The sequence below is a fragment of the Mustelus asterias genome, chromosome 1, assembly GCF_964213995.1.
Source record: "Mustelus asterias chromosome 1, sMusAst1.hap1.1, whole genome shotgun sequence".
Classification (NCBI taxonomy): Eukaryota; Metazoa; Chordata; class Chondrichthyes; order Carcharhiniformes; family Triakidae; genus Mustelus; species Mustelus asterias.
In genome coordinates, this window is record NC_135801.1 from 16961614 (window position 1) to 16983704 (window position 22091).

The following is a 22091-nucleotide window of genomic DNA, read 5'->3' on the forward strand; positions in this document are numbered from 1 at the left end:
GAGGCAGCAGTGCTAACCACTGAGCCATGGTGCCCTCACATAAAGGTGTCACGCAAGAAATGACGTGTTTTGGATCATGCGCTCTCAGGGAAAGGTCTCAATTTTATTGTGATTGAAAACCCCAACATTATTTGCATCCTCTTTCGAGCACAAAGTTAAGTAACTTTAATGAACATCATGATGGGACAAATCCATTTAAGCAAGGACACAGCAGAAGAGTTGCCACATGTAACACATCAAATATTTCAAATATACAAATGGCATTCTGTGAGTGGAAAAATACACCTGCTGGATTGAAAGGCTGGGTAGAAACTGGTCTTGCACAGCATTGCACATAGGGTGCTGTCGCATTGGCCTCATGTTATATTCCCGCCCAGAATTCAGCTCCATTTGATGCCAAGAGAATCGATATTGTAAAGGGACATTTATTTAACAGGCTACCATAATTTTGTGCTGCGTACGATCAGTTTCTGCTCCACCACATTTTACCAGTGCCACAGACTTAGGTAGTTCCCCACAGTTATTCGGTTTAAATTAATGTTATTTACATAGGACTTAAAAGTGCAAGTACCACACACAACGGCATATCTGTTGTGATGAGTGCACCTCTTTGATACAGGCTGTCATCATCCTGTCTACCTTTCAAACACTAGTGGATTCCAAGCACGGTTCAATGGTCACAACGTCATGTCATCCTCTTGATCTGTGCTGCCCGCTGCAGTCATTGCTGCTGTACAGTTTTGTGCAGGCTGCTGTCGCTGTCAGTGCTGAAGAGGAAGAGGCAGCCCGGGAACCATAAGGTTTAACACACGCAGCAAGTTTTGGACTGAGCCTTCTCTGTGGCGGCAGTGGTGACGGCAGCTGAAAGGAGGGGATAAATGAATGAGTAAGATCAACGAACGAGAGAGGATAAACAATTTTAAACAAAACAAATGTTCTTCAAGGAACAGGAAGCAACATTTAAGGAGTCCTGTGGACCAATGTTCACAATGTCCCAAGTTCACTAAGTCTCCATTTCCTCATGTTTTTGATGTCCTTATAGCTCTCTATTACCTACGCCCCTTTCCCGATATCCCCATGTCCCCAATGTTCTCCACATCTTTCATGCAATGTGTGCAAGGACAGCATTTGTTGCCCAACCCTAACTGCCACAACTGAGTAGTTTGCTTGGCCCTTCCAGAGGGCAGTTGGGAGACCTGTTGGGAGACCAGGTAAGGATGGCAGGTATGGGGTGGCACGGTGGCACACTGGTTAGCACTGCTGCCTCACAGCAACAAGGACCCGTGTTCAATTCCAGCCTTGGGTCACTGCCTGTGTGGAGTTTGCATGTTGTCCCCGTGTCTGCGTGGGTTTCCTCTGGGTGCTTCTAATTCCAGGTTGAATCTAAATTCCACCAGCTGCTGTGGTGGGATTCGAACCTGGGTCCCCAGAACATAAGCTGAATTTCAAGATTAATAGTTTAGTGACAATACCGCAAGGCCATTGCCGAGTGGATATGTAACTGACTTTAATCATTGGTTAGGTGCACTGTAACAAACTCAGTGCTATGTACTATGTAGTACATCGAGAGGACAGCTGTAACTTAATCTAAGAATACGTTTCATCGTGAATTTAATTTCAATCTCAAAATCAGTGCCGAAAATTTCATCTATGCCGGAACAAGTGATCCTGTACTCTTTCCCCCTCAGTTCATTCCTTTACACGCTGGTCATAACAATAGGAAATTCCTTCAGCATAACAGCATCAAACAATCAAGTTTATGGATTAGAGTGTGTCGGTCGGGAAAGAAAAGTCAAGTGCCAGAATCCCTGATCACTTGGTATGAACCTGGGAAGCGAAATTACTTTCTACAACAACGGAGATTGCTTTCGAGAATAAGAAAATGTTTAAACACTGAATTTGGGGGAGAAAAATTTGTTCCTCTGTCAAAAAACTTCACTTCAGATCTTACTCAAAAATATTCCATCCCCTCCTTTTTGTTTCAATGTACTGTGCCATTATCTATCCATCACGCCACTCTTACTAAAGGTAATGTCAAATCCTGGCCAAACTAATGGTGCTGGAGCAAGGTGGCCTCTTGCAAGCTGTCCCCACGATACCCTCTAATTCTATCTTTTACTCTCATTTTATCACAGAATCATAGAATCCCTACAGTGCAGAAGAAGGCCATTTGGCCCATCGAGTATGCACCGACCACATCCCTGGCCCTATCCGCTTAACCCTATGCATTTACCCTAGCTAGTCCCCCTGACACTAAGGGGCAATTGAGCATGGCCACTAACCCGCACATCTTTGGACTGTGGGAGGAAACCGGAGCACCCGGAGGAAACCCACGCAGACATGGGGAGAATGTGCAAACTCCACACAGTGACCCAAGCCGGGAATGGGACCTGGAATCCTGGCACTGTGAGGCAGTAGTGTTAACCACTTTGCCACCATGCTGCCCATGGGTAACATGGGATATGGGCCAAATGCGGGCAATTGGGACTAACTTAGTGGTTAAAAAAAGGGCAGCATGGACAAGTTGGGCCTGTTTCCATTCTGTAAAGCTCTATGACACTATGCTTTTAAAACTGTACTGTAACACTTTTAAACTCTCTAATAATGATCTATTTCTGATCTTTCTCTACACCCTGGCTATGACTGTAACACTATATTCTGCACTCTCTCTTTTCCTTCTCCCCTACATACGGTATGCTTTGTCTGTATAGTGCGTAAGAAACAATACTTTTCACTGTATCCTAATACATGTGACAATAATAAATCAAATCAAAAATCAAATCAAATTGTGGACAGTGTTCTCTGGACTGGCAGCATCTGTTTTAACCCTCAGGGCTTGCATGGGGAATCACTGATTGGCCTCCCTGTAGGATTCATAGAATACAAACTCCACCTGGTAAGGTAAGCACCAATCACCAGGGAGCTCGTATTCTACGAGTCTTACCGTGATGTCATTCAGTGATTACCTGTGCAAGTCCTGGGGGTAATCACAGCATCAAAACCCATTTCACTTAGGAAATCATAATCGTGCATGAAAGTGAGTGGACTTTCTTATCATTATCCTGTGATTTGAACACAGGGCCTCAGAAAGGAAGGGGCGAGGACCTTCCCTGGGAATCACATGGAACTGAAATGGAAAAGTCGATGCTTCCCAATCTTTCCTTACTCCGCCTCCGAAGAGCGAAGCTTGTCTTTCCCCCTCACCTTTCTTTGCTTCCATCTCCTCAAGTTGTTTCTCTTTTGCTTCTTGTAAGGCCTGCACCTTTGCTTCACGTTCGTCAGCGAGTTGCTTCCATTCTTTTCTGTTGTTGAGTATACCATCAAGCATCGGTGTGATAGCCTCATGAAAGCGAGAGAATTCCTGGAAGCAAGCAGGTACAGCTACAAAACCAGCCTGAATAACTATGGCATTGAGACTTTTTAAACAAGGCTTAATTTGGTCAGTATCTGAAACATTGAAACATTTTCCTTTTTGTCAAAACATGTGTGTCTGTTTAAATAGATTTTTTAACAATTTGAATAGCAATAAGTTACTCTTCTTCATGCTACATAAAGCAGCTCCAAGTTTTCTGATCATTGTTGGCAATGATGATTCATATGGGAAAGGAGCAATTCAATAATTTTCCTGTGTTGGTCGGAATCTATCAGCAAATAAAAGTTGAAATTGTTTAAATTAATTTCTTCTAGAGACGCTCCAAAATGAACTGTACTTAGACATTTAGAGTAAAATGCAAAGTCTTTTTCCTTATTCATTCATGGGATGTGTTCGTCGCTAGCTGGGCCAGCACTTTTTTGTCCATCCCTAGTTTCCCGAGGGCAGTTGAGAGTCAACCACATTGCTTTCTGGGGTCACTCTAGGCCAGACCAGGTAAGGACGGCAGATTTCCTTCCCTAAAGGACATTAGTGAACCAGATGGATTTTTACGACGATCGACATTAGACTTTTAATTCCAGTTTTTTTTTTATTGAATTCAATTTCACCATCTGCTGTGGTGGGATTCAAACCCAGGTCCCCAGATTATTATCCTGGACCTTCTACATTAGTTGTCCAGTGATAATACCATTACGCCTCTGTCTCCCCTATATTTCCTATAATATCAGAGCATGATGCTATTCTCAATCATTTCTGCTGAGGAAAAGTGCCCTGGTGGTGCAAACTCCACACAGACAGTGACCTGAGGCTGGAATTGGATCCAGGTCCCTGGTGCTGTGAGGCAGCAGTGCTAATCACTGTGCCGCAGTGCTAACCACTGTGCCACCGTGCCTTTTGTCTTTTAACATCTACAATTTGTATTTCTTGCTATAGGGTGTAGTTAATTTGTTTATGATAATAATTGGAGGGAAATTATTAAAATGATGACAAAATATTTTTTACACGCTCAGATGTAAAACTCCACAGATGTTACAAAAGAAATGATTCTCTAATTTACAAAACATATTGGAAATATATACCTTGTAGACAAATGTGCACACAAAGTCGATGAAACCAACTTGAAGCTTGGGGAGATCTTCAGCTTTGTTCCTGTCCATCATAGGCTAGGATTTGAATTTACAAAAACAAGTTTTTATAATCTATGACCATTAAATGCAGAATTGTGTTACTCTAGAATCCATGGAACATATTGGATTGGATTTAATCAACATGGTGGGTGCCCTGTTAGCAGGCCCGAAAGCAGAGGGCGATCCCACTTGGCAGTTTGTGGGAGCCATGCCCACACCAGTTAAATAGTTGCCGGGGGGTGGCCATCTCTATTATTATGGCTCCCTGCCTCCTGGAACTGCCAGCCACTTGGTGGGCCAACATCTCAGCAGCACCACTGGGAGTGGTGGCCACTGCTGGGACTGCACCAGGAAGAAGCGGGCTCAACGGATGGTCGACACCCTCACAACCAAATAAGTGAGATCCGGGGATGCCTGGGCCAGTTAAGTGGGTCCTGTTGAAAAAGGTTGGAGGAATACAAACGATTGGTCTAGTTGGACCAAGGAGCGGCACAGGCTTGGAGGGCCGAAGGGCCTGTTTCCTGTGCTGTACTGTTCTTTGTTCTTTGAAGGGGGTGGGCAGGGACACTCTTGGAGAGCCAATGCCTTGGGGGTGGCCATTGTTGCCGGGTGCCCCTGCATGGATCTAATAAAAGGCATGTTCCTACCCCCGCCCCCCACCACCCCCCCCCCCCCCCACCACCACCACCACCACCTATCTCCTCCACCAACCCCAAGCCTACTGTTAAAACATTAGTGCAGTAGGACCATTAATTGGTCACTTAAGAGCCTCATTGGCCTCTGAGTGGGAAGGCCAACCTCCTCCTTCCCCGCTACTAGCAAGATGGCATGGCGGTCGCAAGATGACCTCCGTTTTCTCACACCACTTTATGGCCCCCCACCCATACCTTCCAGACTGGCCCCCAAGGCCTGGCATAACCCAGGGCATAATTTCTAAAACTATTCAGTCAATGGTCATTAACTTGTTTCTGACTGACACAAAACTGGACTGCAACATGGAGCTAGGGATCTTGGCTTGAGAAAAGAGATGGTTGAGGGATAACCTAATAGAGGTCTTTAAAACGTGAAGGGGCTTGAAAGGGTAAACATAGAGAAGGTGATTCTACTCGTGGGCAAGTTAGAAACTTGGGGTTATAAACATAAGGTGGTTTCTATATTCGATAGAAAGTTCGGGAGAAAAGTCTTCAACAAGAGAATGGTTAGAATGTGAGACTTGCTACCATTTGGAGTGGTTGACGCAAATGGCATGGATGCATTAAGGGAAAGCTAGATAAGGTCAGGAGGGAAAAAGGAATAGAAGATTATGCTGATAAGGTGGGATGGAGGAGGGATGGGAGGATGCTCATGAGGTTTAGACCAGTACAGACGAGGTGGTCTTTGTGCTGTAAAGTATACAGAAAATGGAAGAGTTTGAATATTGTTTCATACTCACAATGGGATTCTGTTGTAACACAGTTCTTTCCAAGTCACCCTGTTCCCAGAATTCAGCTGCTACTAACAGAGCCACCTATAGAACGACACAACGCAGCTGATCAGTACAGCTCTGAATTCACTGCAACTACCTTCAGAATTCAATTCAATTCCCTTGTTTAGTTTTCTATCCAAGTGTGAGCCCAGATTGTAAGGAAGTGGGTAAATGTGACTGAGGGTAAAACCATTCCTGCTCTCATTCACTGCTGGGCACTGCTCAGCGATCGGGAGTGGGACAATTGGCTGATTTAGTTTGCTCTTTCCTCCTTCAGGGGCGCTGAAACCACCGGTGGTGATGCTCACTACCGTAGCACCGACCAAGAATCAAAGCCAACGATTTCCTGGTCTGCATGGTTTGTCCATTGTTCTTAGTATTTTGAACCTTTTGCTTTTTTAGCTATCCTCAGGCCAGGCCTAATCACCCGGCATAAACCACAGGCAGACAATCTGATCCCAGGCAGCTCGTGATGCAATGTTTCAAGTGAGGTGCAAGAAAGTTGATTGAAGTGATTACCCTCCTGATCTTTCCTCTGAGTGAGCACGTTCAATCCTTCCACATCCTTGCAACTTTTGTTGTATTTTTCATTCGTTCTGGGGATGTGGGCGTCACTGGCAATAATAGGGTTCGGAGCAGCATTTATTGCCCACTCACAATTGCACTTGAGAAGATGGTGGACCATCTTCTTGAACCACATGTGCCCGGGCATTCATCTTCCCCAGTTCCACCTATCCCTGCAACCCCACACATTTACCCCAATAACCTACACATCTTTGGACACTAAGGGATAATTTAGCATGGCTAATACACCTAACCTACACATCTTTGGACATTAAGGGGCAATTTAGTATGGCCAATCCACCTAACCTGCACATCTTTGGACACTAAGGGACAATTTAGCATGTCCAATCCACCTAATCTGCGCATAGAATCCTACAGTGCAGAAGGAGGCCATTCGGTCCATCGAGTCTGTACCAACCACAATCCCACCCAGGCCCTACCCCCAAAACCCCATGCATTTACCCTAGCTAGTCCCCCTGACATTAAGGAGCAATTTAACATGGCCAATCCACCTAACCCACACATCTTTGGACTGTGGGAGGAAACCAGAGCACCCGGAGGAAACCCACGCAGACATGGGGAGACTCTGCGCAGACAGTGACCCAAGCCGGGAATTGAACCCAGGTCCCTGGCACTGTGAAGCAGCAATGCTAACCACTGTGCCACCGTGCCGCCCTGTGCAGCAGAGAGAGGGATGTCTCTGGACCACATTGGAGGTGAAACTGGTCATTGCCAGGCCAGCAGCAGTGTGAAACACGCTCCGCACAAGTGAACAGCAGTTTTTATTTCCTATTGGTTTGGAAAATATTGCCAAGGTTTATTTTGCGCAATTTCAAGTAAATGTAGCAGTGGGACTAGGAAACGAGTCTTCAGATAGAGTCTGTACTGTCATGTGTGAACTTCAGTGGCAACAAGATCGGTGTAAAGGTTAGTTACCATTCTGAGCTGCTGCCGCAGGTCTGTTTCATCTCCTTTTCAATATCATTAACTAATAAAAACAAGAATTTCCGCACCCGTGTTTGCACGATGTACAACAATGGAAACCACACTTCTGTTCATTAAGAATAAAGAGATCAAACCCGCAAAGTGGTACAAGGAGGTTATGAGGCCATTATTGCCCAGTTCCTCTTTTAAGCATTCACTCATCTCTGTCCATGTATAAGTTAATAAGCCGCCTCTACTTTGAAACACATTGACAAAAAGGTTGAGAACCAATGGTTTATAACAATGATACAAATTCGGATAAATGGGCTGACTCTACTGACTTGTTACGCAATGGCTTCACATTTAATCTAAAGCTTCCTGTGGCGTAAAGCCCCAGCTCATGACTGTTGTATTTTAGATCTGAATATTTTTTAAAAATGCAGGGGGCATCCAACCAGGCGGGCATGAGTGTGAATTCAGGATGGCACGAACAGTTGTTTCGTCTGAGGTCTCACCTTGCTCTGAACCTCCCAGGGTTTAGCGATGGCCGACAAGTCACATCCTGTCATCATCATGGCCCTGAATGTGAGAAGAACAAGTATTGAAGATCAGCAACAGCTTCCTGCAAGGTCGGAGACCATCGAGGGTCAATCATCAGCAACATCCATGATTTGGGGACTTTAAATATATTTGGCTTACATGACAATCTCTTTCTTGGTCGTCTCCAGTGACATGTATTCCACCCAGGCCGTCTCATCCTCATAGGTTTTGGACAGGTCAACAATTTTTTGAAACATTGTTCTCTTTCTGTGAGAACAAAAAGAAGAAATGACCTTATTTGTCAGTTATTTATCTTGAACCAAACATTTGCTCCAAAAAGCAAAGTGAACTCTCCATCCTGGGCCCCTCTCTTGATTACTTTATTGGAGATTCCTGACTGCTGCCTCACAGTGCCAGGGACCCGGGACTTGGGTCACTGTCTGTGCGGTGTCTACACGTTTAAGTTTATTTATTAGTGTCATAAATAGGCTAACATTAACACTGCAATGAAGTTACTATGAAAATCTCCTAGTCGTCACACTTCATCACCTGTTCAGGTACATGGAGAACAGGGGTGACACAGTGGTTAGCACTGCTGTCTCACAGCACCAGGGATTTTATGTTTAAATTTTATGTTTAAAAGTAAATCCGAAATAAGTCTGAAAGGCGTGCTGGTTAGGTGCATTGGCCATGCTAAATTCTCCCTCAGTGTACCCGAACAGGCGCTGGAGTGTGGCGACGAGGGGATTTTCACAGTAACTTCATTGCAGTGTTAATGTAAGCCTACTTATGACACTAATAAATAAACTTTTACTTTAAAAAACTTTAAAAACAATTATCTACTATCAATCTATACAAATACCTGTCACTTTCTATTGATATATTTCACCAGATAGTCCAGGAGATTCTAGGTTTTGTGTCTGGATTATTTACAATCATTAAATTAAATTAATTTATTAGTGTCACAAGTAGGCTTACATTAACACTGCAATGAAGTTACTGTGAAAATCCCATGGTTGCCACACTCCGGCGCCTGTTCGGGTACACTGAGGGAGAATTTAGCATGGCCAATGCACCTAACCAGTACGTCAGGCGCTGAAGTGTGACAACAAGGGGATTTCACAGTAACTTCATTGCAGTGTTAATGTAAGCCTACTTGTGACACTAATAACTAAACTTAAACTGATGACAATGCTCATCGAATGATGATTACTTTTTAAAAATTTAGTAACACTTATAGTAGCTGGGTACCACAATGGTTTGGGGGGGGATTTGGACACAGTTAGTTAAACACATGAGGGAGAAAGGAATGGAAAGATATGCTGACAGTGTTTGATAACGAGGATGTAAGGCGTCTCTCATGAATCATAAACATCTGTTGGTTTGAATAACCTATTACAGCGCTGCCAATTCTATGTAGTAACAAATTAATGTTATAAGCACATTATCCAGCAGGAAACACAATAAAAATTAGATATTTTGAAACGTTTTTAGCGTCAAATATAGGTATGGTAACAATGCATACACTTTCCCAGATATTACTGTGCTTTTTTATTTACGTCATTGCCAATGAGGATAAACTGAGGACTATTGTGAAAACCCAACACTTGTCCCCTTTGCCCTGGGTTAAGGTTGCCTCTGTGAAGTCCAGTGACCTAATATCAAGAGCTGAAAATATACTGAGACAAGTGATTAACAATTCTACTACGATGCTAAGCTAACAACAACAATTAACTCAAAAGATGCTTAGCCCAACGACTGTCACAGGAGACCTGCACAGGAGACCTCACAGTAACTTCATTGCTGGTAGAGTAGCCCCTGATTGTGTCAAACTCCCTGCTCAAAAGCACAAACGTTGCCTTGGAAAATGAGCCTTGACCACTAGGTGGCACACCTTGCCTGCTGTAAGCCAGGCAACATTTACCCATTAAATAAAGGTGAATCGTTCAAATCTGACACTTGCCAATGAAACAAATTTGAAAGATTTTTGCCCTCGGAAAGTTTTATTAGTACCAATTTGACAGCATATTTAAATGCAAGGAAGTTATGAAATAGTTTCCAATGTGTAACAGTGGAGCTAAAAGAATACTTGAAGCTCATGTTTTAAAGTGTGGCATTTACTATGGCCAATCCACCTCACCTGCACATTTTTGGACACTCAGGGGCAATTTAGCATGGCCAATCCACCTAACCTGCACATCTTTGGACTGTGGGAGGAAATCGGAGCACCCAGAGGAAACCCACGCAGACACGGGGAGAATGTGCAAACTCCACACAGACCGTCACCCAAGGCTGGAATCGAACCCAGGTCACTGGTGCTGTGAGGCAGCAGTGCTAACCACTGTGCCACTGTGCCGCCCACCTTGGATTAGTTCATTCTATGATCTCCACCCATCAAATCGCAAACAGAACTCGTTTTAATAACTAGTTCAGCACCAAGGCACAGATGCACTGAAATTCTAGATAGTTGCAATGCACCGGTAAACCAGTGGCTGCCTCAAATTCCCATAATTTGGTGCTTGTTTCTGTCACGTGGATTCAAAATAGCAACAACAAGGTTTATTGCAGGAGCTGTTGACTATATGGAATAGAAAATGAAACTAAACAGAAACCAGTCCCTGGAGCTATGAGGCAGCAGTGCCAACCACTGTGCCACCATGCTGTCCAACTGATCAGTATCGATCAGAGTGAGGCTGCTACAAGTGTTTACCAATGTGCCTGATACTTTACAAGTGTTGGAATCCATTCGCTGTCACAATATTACATAATGTCTTCTTTCAATTCTGCAGTCCTCAAGGTTGCTCCTTGCATCTTAGCACTGAGGTGGTTTATCGTGAATTTCAGCCCACCACTCCCACCCCCGCAGTGCCAATCCCCCCACCACCCCGCAGTGCAGAACCCCCCCTCCGGCTAACTCTCAGCTGGCCCCAGTCGCTGGCCTCTCTCCTGCCCTCCTCCCCCCCCCCCCCATCAATCCCAATGCAGAGTGGCAGCAGGACCCCCCATCCCCACCGATCGCCCTGCCCCTAGGCCACGACCCCAGGCCCCACCCTCTTGGCCTGGTGAGCGGGTAGGCAGTGAGAAGGTGCCCCCTGGGCATGAGCACTTTGCCCCTTGAGCAGTGCCAGGGGACACAGGCTGGCACTTACCAGTGTGCCCATGCCAAGGGGGCACCACCCCCTAACCCTGGCGCCCAACCCCCCCCCCGGGGGGCGGGGGGGGGGCCTGATTACCCCCCTTCACTCCAGCGGGGACAGGCCACCAACTCCCCGAAAGTTCTTCAGTCGGAAGATGGTAACGGTTCAATGAAAGGGGAAGGGGGGGGGGGTTTCCCATACCGCTGCGCTGATTTTTTAGCACAGTGGACCGGGGAAATCGTGCACGCAGGGGCGGTTTGCGGGGTTCCCGCGAGCGATCGTGTAGTGTTAGTGTCTCCCAGCGCCGGATTTCCGGCAGTCTGCTGCACACCATACACCGGTGGGGCTAGCATTTAAATGATATCTGAAATACCATTTAAGTGCTATTAGCGGGCCAGGGACTGAATTCTCCGGGCCCACTAGCCTCTCCCACCCGGTCTGAGTGTTTCACTCCAGCGGGGTTTACAATAGCTCCCCACTTTCGGGGAGCTGGTGACCTGACCCTGCTGGAATGAAGCAGGGGGGGTAATTGGGGCCCCCCCCTCCTCCAAGGGGGTCGGGCGCCAGGGGGTCCCAGGCTGGCCAGCGATTGCCCTGGGCCAGCACACGGGAGGCTGACAGTTCGGGGCCACTGCGAATGCACAGAGGTCTGCTGGGTTCAGCCTCCCGGGTGGGAACAGGCCTCGTCCCCTGAAATCTAATGATATTCTTGCTGGTGGACTCTGCAGTGCACAGAGCAAGGGAGATTCTAGTCTGAACTCCCACTGAAAAAAATCAACGTGAATTACTCCAGTTTTCGCATGAAGTTGACACTTATAATATTGGTGGGAGAAATCCACGCCAAGGCCTTTTCGTGCTTGTCCTGGATTTTAGTAGGATTATTCATTACAGCATTGTATTATCCCCTGAAGACATATATTTAATAATTCTTATCAAAATAGTCTGCCCACAGTTTCCGATTGTGAATCATTCACTCATACTCACAAAGACACTCACATATACATGCAGGGACACAGACATGCACATATACACACAGCCACACTCACAGAAACATTCCCACACACAAAAAAAGTGATACATTGGCCCTGAAAATTAGAGAAGAGAGCATCAACTCCCGTATTTAAGTTGGAATGTATCCACACGGGGCCCTTTAATTCTGGGATGAATGGGTTTATCCTGTGATGAGAGGCAGTGTAAATTGGATTTAAAGGCTGGAATTTTCCAACCTCGCCTGCGGCTGGGATTTTCCAGTCCCGCAACAGCGAGTGGAGATTTGGTTGAGCGCCAAATTCTCCGTTCTCATTGGCAGCGATACAACATCGGAAAATTGCGGCCATATTCTCTGGAGTTTGGAAGAATGAGAGGCAATCTGATTGAAACCTATGAGATTTTGATGGGGCTTGACAGGGGAGAAGCTGAGAGATTGTTTCTGCAGATCGGGGGAATCTAAAACAGTCTTAGGATAAGTGGCTGCTTTAGGTCTGAGGTGAGCAGACGACGCTTCACTCAAAGGGTTGTGAATCTTAGGAATTCTCCATGCCAGAGGGTTTGGATGCTCCATCCTTCAGTATCTTTAAGGCAGGGATAGGGAGATGTTTGTTCTCGCGGGGAATTAAGGGATATGGGGAGCGGATGGGAAAATGGAGTTGAAACACAAGATCGGCCATGGTCGTATTGAAGGGCGGAGCAGGCTCGAGACAGGGCAAATGATCTACTCCTGCTCTTGTGTTCTTGTGGCCCTGCCAGTGTTTACAGTCATGATGTGGAGATGCCGGCGTTGGACTGGGGTAAGCGCAGTAAGAAGTCTCACAACACCAGGTTAAAGTCCAACAGGTTTATTTGGTAGCAAATACCATAAGCTTTCGGAGCACTGCTCCTTCGTTAGATGGAGTGGACATCTGCTCTCAAACAGTGCACAGACACAGAAATCAAGTTACAGAATGTTTCTGTGTCTGTGCACTGTTTGAGAGCAGATATCCACTCCATCTGACGAAGGAGCAGTTCTCCGAAAGCTTATGGTATTTGCTACCAAATAAACCTGTTGGACTTTAACCTGGTGTTGTGAGACTTCTTACAGTGTTTACAGTGTCAGTGGGTGATTTGGATGGAGCCAGCAAGTGTGTATCGCCTTATAGGCCATCGCCAGCACCCACCAATCACTCTGGTTACTGACTTCCACCCGAGACCTCAATCAGCTTCCCCTCATTTCCCTGTATAATAACAAAGAACAAAGAAAATTACAGCACAGGAACAGGCCCTTCGTCCCTCCAAGCCTGCACCGACCATGCTGCCCGACTTAACTAAAACCCCCTACCCTTCTGGGAACCGTATCCCTCTATTCCCATCCTATTCATGTATTTGTCAAAAGTCATTATCGTATCTGCTTCCAGAATCATAGAATCTCTGCAGCACAGAAGGAGGCCATTTGGCCCATCGAGCGCACCGACAACAATCCCACCCAGGCCCTATCCCCATAACCTCACGTATTTACCCTGCTAGTCTCCCTGACACTAAGGGGCAATTTAGCACGGCCAATCCGCCTTTGGACTGTGGGAGGAAACCGGAGCACCCGGAGGAAACCCACGCAGACACGGGGAGAATGTGCAAACTCCACACTGACAGTGACCCGAGGCCGGAATTGAACCCGGGTCCCTGGCGCTGTGAGGCAGCAGTGCTAACCACTGTGCCACCGTGCTGTCCAAACATTAAAAAAAATATCCACTCACACCACAGGAGGAAATGGCTGGGACCACTTTATACTCACCTGGGGGCCAGGACATCTCGATCGCGATTCTCCCATCCCGCTGCACTACTTTTTTAGCGCAGCGGTCCGGGAAAATCGCGTGTCGGCCGATTCGTGGGATTCCCATGAGTGTTCGCGCCACGCTTGCGTCTCCCAGGACCTTATTTCCAGCAGCATCTGCGCCGTGATGGAAATTGGCTGGGAGGCGGCGTCAGCATTTAAGTAGTATTTAGCACCCTATTTAAATGCTATTAGCGGGCCCAGGACTGAATTCTCCGGGCTTGGTAATATCTCCCCCCCGCCACCAGAGTGGTTCACTCCAGCGGGGTTTAGAGTAGCTCCCCACTTTTGAGGAACTAGCAACCTGACCCCGCTAGAGTGAAGGGGGGCAATTTGGGGCCCCTCAGGGGGGTCAGGCAGTTGGGTGCACCCTAGGCATGGGCATCCTGGTAGTGCCAGCTTGTACCGTCGGCACTGCCCAAGGGACAAAGTGCCGATGACCAGGGGGCACCTTGGCACTGCCCATCAGGCATCGGGCAATGCCAAGTGGGCGGGGGCAATTTGGGGTGAGGCATAGGGGGCGGGACCTGATGGAGCAGGGCCTTGGAGGCGATCGGTGTGGGCGGGGGTGTCCCTCTGCCATGGGATCGGTCGGGGAAGGAGGGAGGCCAGCGATCAGGGTGGGCTGGGGGAGGGGGTGGGGCGGGGGGGGGGGGCGGTCAGCTGGTGGGGGATTAACTGTCGGGGGGGTGGGAGGGCTGGAGATCGCGGCAGGTCCTAAGGGAGTGGGGATTGGGGCTAGGCCTGGGAATGGTCGGGGGGCCAGCGATCGGGCCATGGGGGGAGCGGAGAGCCGGCATTGTGGGGATCGCAGGCCTGGCCAGTGATCGAGCTGGCCATCAAGCGGGAGGCCAGCAGTGTGGGGCCACTGCGTTTGTGGCGATCTCGGCACTGACTGATCAGCACGTGCGCAGTGGCCCACTCAGCACGCCAATTTCAGCCTCTCCAGTGGGGATAGGCTCCGCCCCTGAAATTTAATGATATTCGCTGGTGACCTCTGCAGTGCATGGAGTGTGGGAGATTCTTCCCTGAACTCCCACTGAAAAAACTAACGTGAATTATTCCAGTTTTCACACAAATTCGACACTTAGAATTTTTTAATGAGAATTCCGCCCCTTATCTTTCTTGGTGCATTAACCTGCAGTCAAGGCTGAGTTCCTACTGATCCGGAGAAGAGGGAACTCCCAAAATTGGTTGCCCCTCTCCCCCGGCTTTGCTCCCTGGGGTGTCACTGGCCTCCTAGGGGGCTGAGAGGGGGAGGGGTCTGGCATCGCATCCATTTCAAGACTTACCACAAACTCCTAAAGTTAGCATGAGTCGACATGACCACTTCCTTGCCATCCCCTGTTAGATATTGACACTATTTGGGAATACCATTTCCGGTGCAGTCTTCTTTTCTATATGTTTGTTTATTCAAATTTGGATATGTATTTATTTCCATATCATGTCATTTGCATATATCTACATATATGCAAATATCTGACTGCTACCACGTGTTTATAGTTTAATATTTGGAGTAACAAACTAGGCCATTTTAAGTCTCTCCGTGGAGTCTGCAAGTTCTCCCCGTGTGTGCGCGGGTTTCCTCCGGATGCTCCGGTTTCCTCCCACAGTCCGAAAGATGTGCTGGTTAGGTGGATTGGCCATGCTAACTTCTCCCTCAGTGTACCTGAACACATGCCGGAGTGTGGCGACTAGGGGATTTTCACAGTAACTTCATTGCAGTGTTAATGTAAGCCTACTTGTGACTAATAAATAAACTTAATTTATTTGGTGCATTATTTGGGCGGCGCGGTAGCACAGTGGTTAGCACTGCTGCTTCACAGCTCCAGGGACCTGGGTTCGATTCCCGGGTTGGGCCACTGTCTGTGTGGAGTTTGCATATTCTCCTCGTGTCTGCGTGGGTTTCCTCCGGGTGCTCCCACAGCCCAAAGATGTGCGGGTTAGGTTAATTGGCCATGCTAAAATTGCCCTTAGTGTTGTGAGATGCGTAGGTTAGAGGGATTAGCGGGTAAATATGTAGGGATATGGGGGTAGGGCCTGGGTGGGATTGTGGTCGGTGCAGTCTCGATGGGCCGAATGGTCTCTTTCTGTACTGTAGGGATTCTATGATCCTATGATTTAACTTTAAGATCACAGCTGGCTGAGGGCTTTAGTCATTCCTCACAAGGCGCCAAACTCAACTCAGCACCAACGCGCCCTCAGTCACTCCTCAGTTAAGGAGAGTTACTGTCGCTTACTTAAAGTAGAGAGCCAAGTCTGTCGCAATGATAGCGATATCCATCAGATGAAAGACATGCTCGTACTGCCTCCTGTTCAGGTTCTGGAAAATGTTCAAACTCTGGAAGAGAAGGAACAAGGCAGATTCAAAATGGTTGCCGAGTGATACCGTTTATCAGCACTGAACCTACAGTTCTGACATCCAAGAAGTATCTGCTCTTAGTTACGTTGAGATAGAAGGGATGTCAAAGCAAAACTCTTCTTTACAGGGACGGAGAGAGGAATGAAAGGTGTAGGAATTCTATAATTTATATAGAACCTTATCAGGTTTTTCAGGACATTCTTAAGTCCTTCATGTGTAATTGGCCAGTGTGAAATGTGTCTCTGCTATTTTTTGGATGACAATGTCAGCCATTTTGCTCTCAGCAATGAGATGAATAACCATTCAACTGATGCGAGCGTTGGTTAAGGGAGAGGTTTCAGCCAAGGCCATTTTCTGCTGTTCTTTAATGGGACCTTACACTGTCATGAGGGGCAGCCATTCAAGGTCTCACCAATACCTCTGACATTGCGACACTTCTTCAGAGACTGCGCGGAGGTTTCAGGGACTGTGCTGAGGTTTCAGGCCAGTTCAATGGGTCTTTAGCTCAACAGTTGCTGAGTCAAAGCCAAGACTCTTCTCAACTGAGCCAAGTGGCTGGAAGAGAATGATGGGAAGAGTTGATTTCTGCCATTTTCGTGCATCTCCTAACACTGGTTCAGGAGCTTTACTGGCTGAGCTCTGTAAACAGGTTGTCTATGCACACTCTCATCTGTGAAAATTGTGGGCTGGATTTAATAGGGCACTGTGGTCACTTCCCCCAACCCAACTAGAAAGTCGGAGAGAGCATGCCCCCCGCTCTGGATGGTCGTTAAATAACTTGGGGCAGGACTTCCATTAGGAAGTCCCTGCTCGGAGAGCTCCAGCCAGCCAGAGGCTAGCAGCTTCCCACTGGGAGCCCCAGCCATTTCCAGTATTACAGCAAGCCCTATAGAAAAGCGAGCTGCACTGGAGGCAGGACCTGTTGTAGGTCTGAGGTCTTGCCAGGGACACGCTGGCAGGCCTTGGCTAGGGAAGTGGGAGATGGGTGTGGCGCAAGGGGGTGGAGGGCTACAGTAGGAATGCAGGAAGGGTCGGTGTTACACTTTGCGAGGAGCCGTCTGATAGGTCCTGGACCGTTAAGGGGACCCCCCTGCCCTCCACCGACACACGCAGACTGGATGCTTGACATGGATCTCTCCTATCACGCCCCAGTGGGGTGAGCCTTGAATCACAGAATGTTTAGAAGGAGGCCCATCAAGTCTGCAGGGACTGTCTCTGAAAGACCATCCTACCTAGTCCCACTCCCCTGCCTTACCGCCGTAACCTCACACCTTCTCTCTTTTCAGATAGCACTCCAATTTGGAAAAAAAAATGTTTCACTCCATCCTTAAAGTTACAAAGCAATGTTCAGAATGGACCGGGCAAACCCAAATCCATTCCTTGCTTGCTCCAAAAACCAAATTCAAATTCCAACTGAATCCAATTCATGGTCCCCACAAGAGAGACAAACAAGATCCAAGCTGACAGGATGAGGCATTGCACCCCATTTGGGCTTGATCCGGCGACCCTTGATCTTAGCCAAAAGACCAATAGCAATCCAATTCCCATTTGAATACCTCAATCGGGAAGCTTGTTCCAAACCCCAAGCACAACATTTTCCTGACATCACTTTTACTCTATCTAGCTCAGTGAGCAATGCAGCAAATCTAAACGGTGGGAAACAAATAGACGCAGGGACAAAAAGAGTTGATTTGCAAGTAGCAGCGAATGTAACAAGTTTCCTAAGTTATAAACACAGCACAATCCATTTAAGATCATTTAAATTATTGACCATAATTTTTGAAAGAACAAAGCCATGCTTAGCAATTTCGAAACAGGAATTAATGTCACGGTTAATTCAAAACTAATTCTGTTGTCATGAGGAATATGATAATACATCATTTATAATATACATAATATACATAAATATACAGGTTCTATGGACCCCTTTTGTGCCAATCACCCTTTTAAGCTCAATGATATCTAACACTCACTAAAATCCCAAATGTCTTCCAATACATCCCAACACATGTGAATCTTTAAATAGGAATCCCTCAGGTTTCAGGCAGGCATCAAAAGGCTCATTAGAACAGATTACAAAAGTCAGTAGAAAGGGGCGGGGGGGGGGGGGGGGGGGTGGTTCAAGGCATTGGTGGGCCGAAAGCCTGCCTGATTCCTGGTGGGTGGACAGAGTTAAAATTGTCCTTTTGATCTTTTCTTCTCTCACCTTCAAGGTTTCAGTTCTGCATCATCCAGGATCCTCTCCACTTAGTCTTTTTGACCTTGTGGTTTCATGCACAATGAACCCAGAACCTCCACCTTGCTTGCCTGGTTACCAGTGAGTCTGTGACTGGTAGCAGGGAACAGCCCGATTATACCTTCATTAGCTGACACATGGGCTAGATCTCGCATCTCAGCCAGTAATTCACCCTCAGAACAGTCCTGAAAGAGGGCAACACCCCAGAGGGCATCCTTTCTTTCACGTTTGGAACCTGACCAATCTGGAGTGCACATGTTGGTCTTTCACATTTCCAGAATTGTTATTTTGTTTTTATCTTTATTTACATCATAGAATCATACGGCGGAATTCTACTGCCCGACCCGCCGCGGGAATTGGAGCGGGTGAGGAGCAGACAATGGGAAGCACCATTGACCTTGGGTGGGATTTTATGGTTTCGGGACGAGCGAGGCCATAAAATACCACCTATACAGTGCAAAAAAGGCCCTTCGGCTCACTCAGTCTGCCATTATCTACCACTAAAGGCGCACTAAGCCCATATAGAATCCCATATTCAAATGTCACACGATTTAAAATGTCCCTTCAGTCCCATGAGTTTTTCACCTTTTATTTCTTCTGCTGGTGCTAAGGGAGTGAAATTTATCTTGCATTCAGCGGGTAATAAAGTCAGACACGTGTAAAAGGAGATGCCAGTGGGCCATCACCCATTTTTGCAACTAGCCAAGATGCATTTCACCTACTATATAAATAATAGCTTTGACAAAGGTCCATCTGGACTCGAAACATCAGCCCTTTTCTCTGCTCATAGATGCTGCCAGACCTGCTGAGATTTTCCAGCATTTTCTCTTTTCATTTCACCTACTGCCTGGCTCAGATGGGTTCTGTTTTATTTCACCCAGAGCTTTATTCCTGGATAAAGTGTTTGATTGTGTTTATTGGTTTACCATAGTGCTGGGATTAGTAAGAGGGCTTTGCCCAACCAGGGAAGCCCATGTAATTTAGAGTCTCACCTCATCGGCAAGCAAGGTCTTGCTAAACTCCAAGTGATGGCGTTCCATAATTGAAGAGCCGTGTAGTTTTGCCAGTGGGTGCTGGGATCTGATAACAAATAAATTGACAATTACAAACATTCATTGCCATAGACTACAGTAAGTTTACGAGAAACCTGAACTAAACAAACATGTAGTTCTAGGGGTGTCTTATTGCCTCTCTCCAAAATAATATCACAAGTTGATGTAAGTAAAAAGGGTGAAATGTCTTTTAGAAAGTGCAAGTGGACTACATCACAATCCAACCCGCAAACCAGCCTCCCATCCATTAACTCTGTCTACATTTCCCACTGCCTTGGCAAAGCAGCCAGCATAATTAAGGACCCCACGCACCCCGGACATTCTCTCTTCCCCCTTCTTCCGTCGGGAAACAGATACAAAAGTCTGAGGTCACGTACCAACTAACTCAAGAACAGCTTCTTCCCTGCTGTTGTCAGACTTTTGAATGGACTTACCTTGCATTAAGTTGATCTTTCTTTACACCCTAGCTATGACTGTGACACTCTCTGCACTCTCTCATTTCCTTCTCTATGAACAGTATGTTTTGTCTGTATAGCACGCAGGAAACAATACTTTTCACTGTATGTTAATACACGTGACAATAATAAATCAAATCAAATCAAAACAGAAAAGAGGCCATTTGGGCCATCAGCTCCCTGGAAGAGCAACTCAGCTAATCCCAAATCCTCACCCTTTTCCCACAGCTCTACATATCCAATTGCCTTTTGAAAGCCCCAAATGTACCTGCTTCTACCATCCAGAATGAATGTAAAGGAAAGAAAATGTCTCGTGTAGCATTCCACAACTACTCAACCAAATTAAAACTTTACGGCTTTACTCCAAGTCAAACCACAACCCAGTCAGCCTACTGAATGGAGACATTTCAGAAACAACATTACAACAAGGATAGAGGTAAATAGTACAGAGAATTGTCCTAAACGGCCTAGCCTGTATCCTCAGACCTTTTGGAGGTGTATTGCTCATGTGCTTTTATATTTACCAATGACAATTTAATTAAGGAAGGGGAGCTTCCACTTCTTAAGAACTTACTTCAATTGATACAGGTTGTTGGTACCCCTGTGATCAATATCGTGGCAGAGTCCAGCAGTTACCATGGCCATTGTTTCCAGGTCTGTGTAATAGCGTTTCAATTTACCTGTCTGCAAATACAAAGAAAACTGTCAAGTTTAGTGCAACCGATCATTACAGCATAGACTGTATTAATGCATCTTACAGCAGCTCCCTGAACGGAGCATTGCAAATTTACTGATCAACAGATATTTTCAAGCAGTAATTGGAAATGATGGTTCTGTAAAGCAGCAACTTCTTACACTCATACAAATGGCAGGATGGATGTCAGTTATGGCAGTGCACACACCATCGGACATCAGCCCACTTACATTAACTGAGTGCCAGAACTGGCACAGTTGGGTTGTCTGCTCTAGAAACATAGAAGAAAGAAGCAGGAGGAGGCCATTTGGCCCTTTGAGCCTGCTCCACCATTCATCACGATCATGGCTGATCATAGAAATCCTACACCACAGAAATAGGCCATTCGGCCCATCGGGTCTGCACCGATCACAATCCCACCCAGGCCCTACCCCCATACCCCTACATATTTTACCCACTAGTCCCTCTAACCTACGCATCTCAGGACACTAAGGGCAATTTTAGCATGGCCAATCAACCTAACCCGCACATCTTTGGACTGTGGGAGGAAACCGGAGCACCCAGAGGAAACCCACGCAGACACGAGGAGAATGTGCAAATTCCACACAGACAGTGACCCAAGGCGGGAATCGAACCCAGGTCCCTGGAGCTGTGAAGCAGCAGTGCTAATCACTGTGCTACTGTGCTGCCCCTAACTCAATATCATCCAACTCAATAGCCTAATCCTGCTTTCTCCCCATAACCTTTGATCCCATTCGCCCCCAAGTGCTATATCCAGCCGCCTCTTGAATACATTCAATGTTTTGGCAGCAACTACTTCCTGTGGTAATGAATTCCACAGGCTCACCACTCTTTGGATGAAGAAATATCTCCTTATCTCCGTCCTAAATGATCTACCCCGCATTCTCAGACTGTGACCCCTGGTTCTGGACACCTCCACCATTGGGAACATCCTCCCTTGCAGCTACCCTGTCTTATCCTGTGAGGATTTTATAAGTCTCTATGAGATCCCCCCTCATTCATCTGAACTCCAGTGAAAACAATCCTAACCCAGTCAATTTCTTGCTGGAGTTGGCAGACTCATCAACAACTTGGATATATGTAATGGTTTTAATGTAAGAAAATATCTCAAAGGTGTATCACAGAAGCCTGATTTGGATAATGAGTGTCAAGGTAATCTATAGGTTTTGACATTGAGCAATATTCTAGAGGGTATGAAGCCAAAAATACTGGAAGTCCAAAATGAAAACAGAAAATGCTGGAAATACTCAGCAGATCAGGTAGCATCAATGGAGAAACAGAATTGAAACTTCGGCTTAGTGAAGGCAAGTCATCAACCTTAACCAGGCATTTGTCCCC

At 46.5% G+C, this 22091-nt stretch overlaps 1 protein-coding gene across 1 annotated transcript in view; it reads right to left on the reverse strand.

Annotated features, from left to right (window-relative positions):
- Positions 1-690: 690 nt before the first annotated feature.
- LOC144501295 (rod cGMP-specific 3',5'-cyclic phosphodiesterase subunit beta-like) overlaps positions 691-22091 on the reverse strand; it is a 67330-nt gene continuing 45929 nt past the window's right edge. The window contains exons 14-22 of the mRNA XM_078224875.1: positions 20613-20722; positions 19524-19611; positions 16174-16274; positions 8153-8260; positions 7969-8032; positions 5933-6007; positions 4453-4536; positions 3167-3361; positions 691-861 (exon numbers count right to left, since the gene is read on the reverse strand). Of these exons, the coding sequence (XP_078081001.1) occupies positions 691-861; positions 3167-3361; positions 4453-4536; positions 5933-6007; positions 7969-8032; positions 8153-8260; positions 16174-16274; positions 19524-19611; positions 20613-20722 (996 nt within the window). The remainder of the gene's footprint in view (positions 862-3166; positions 3362-4452; positions 4537-5932; positions 6008-7968; positions 8033-8152; positions 8261-16173; positions 16275-19523; positions 19612-20612; positions 20723-22091) is intronic.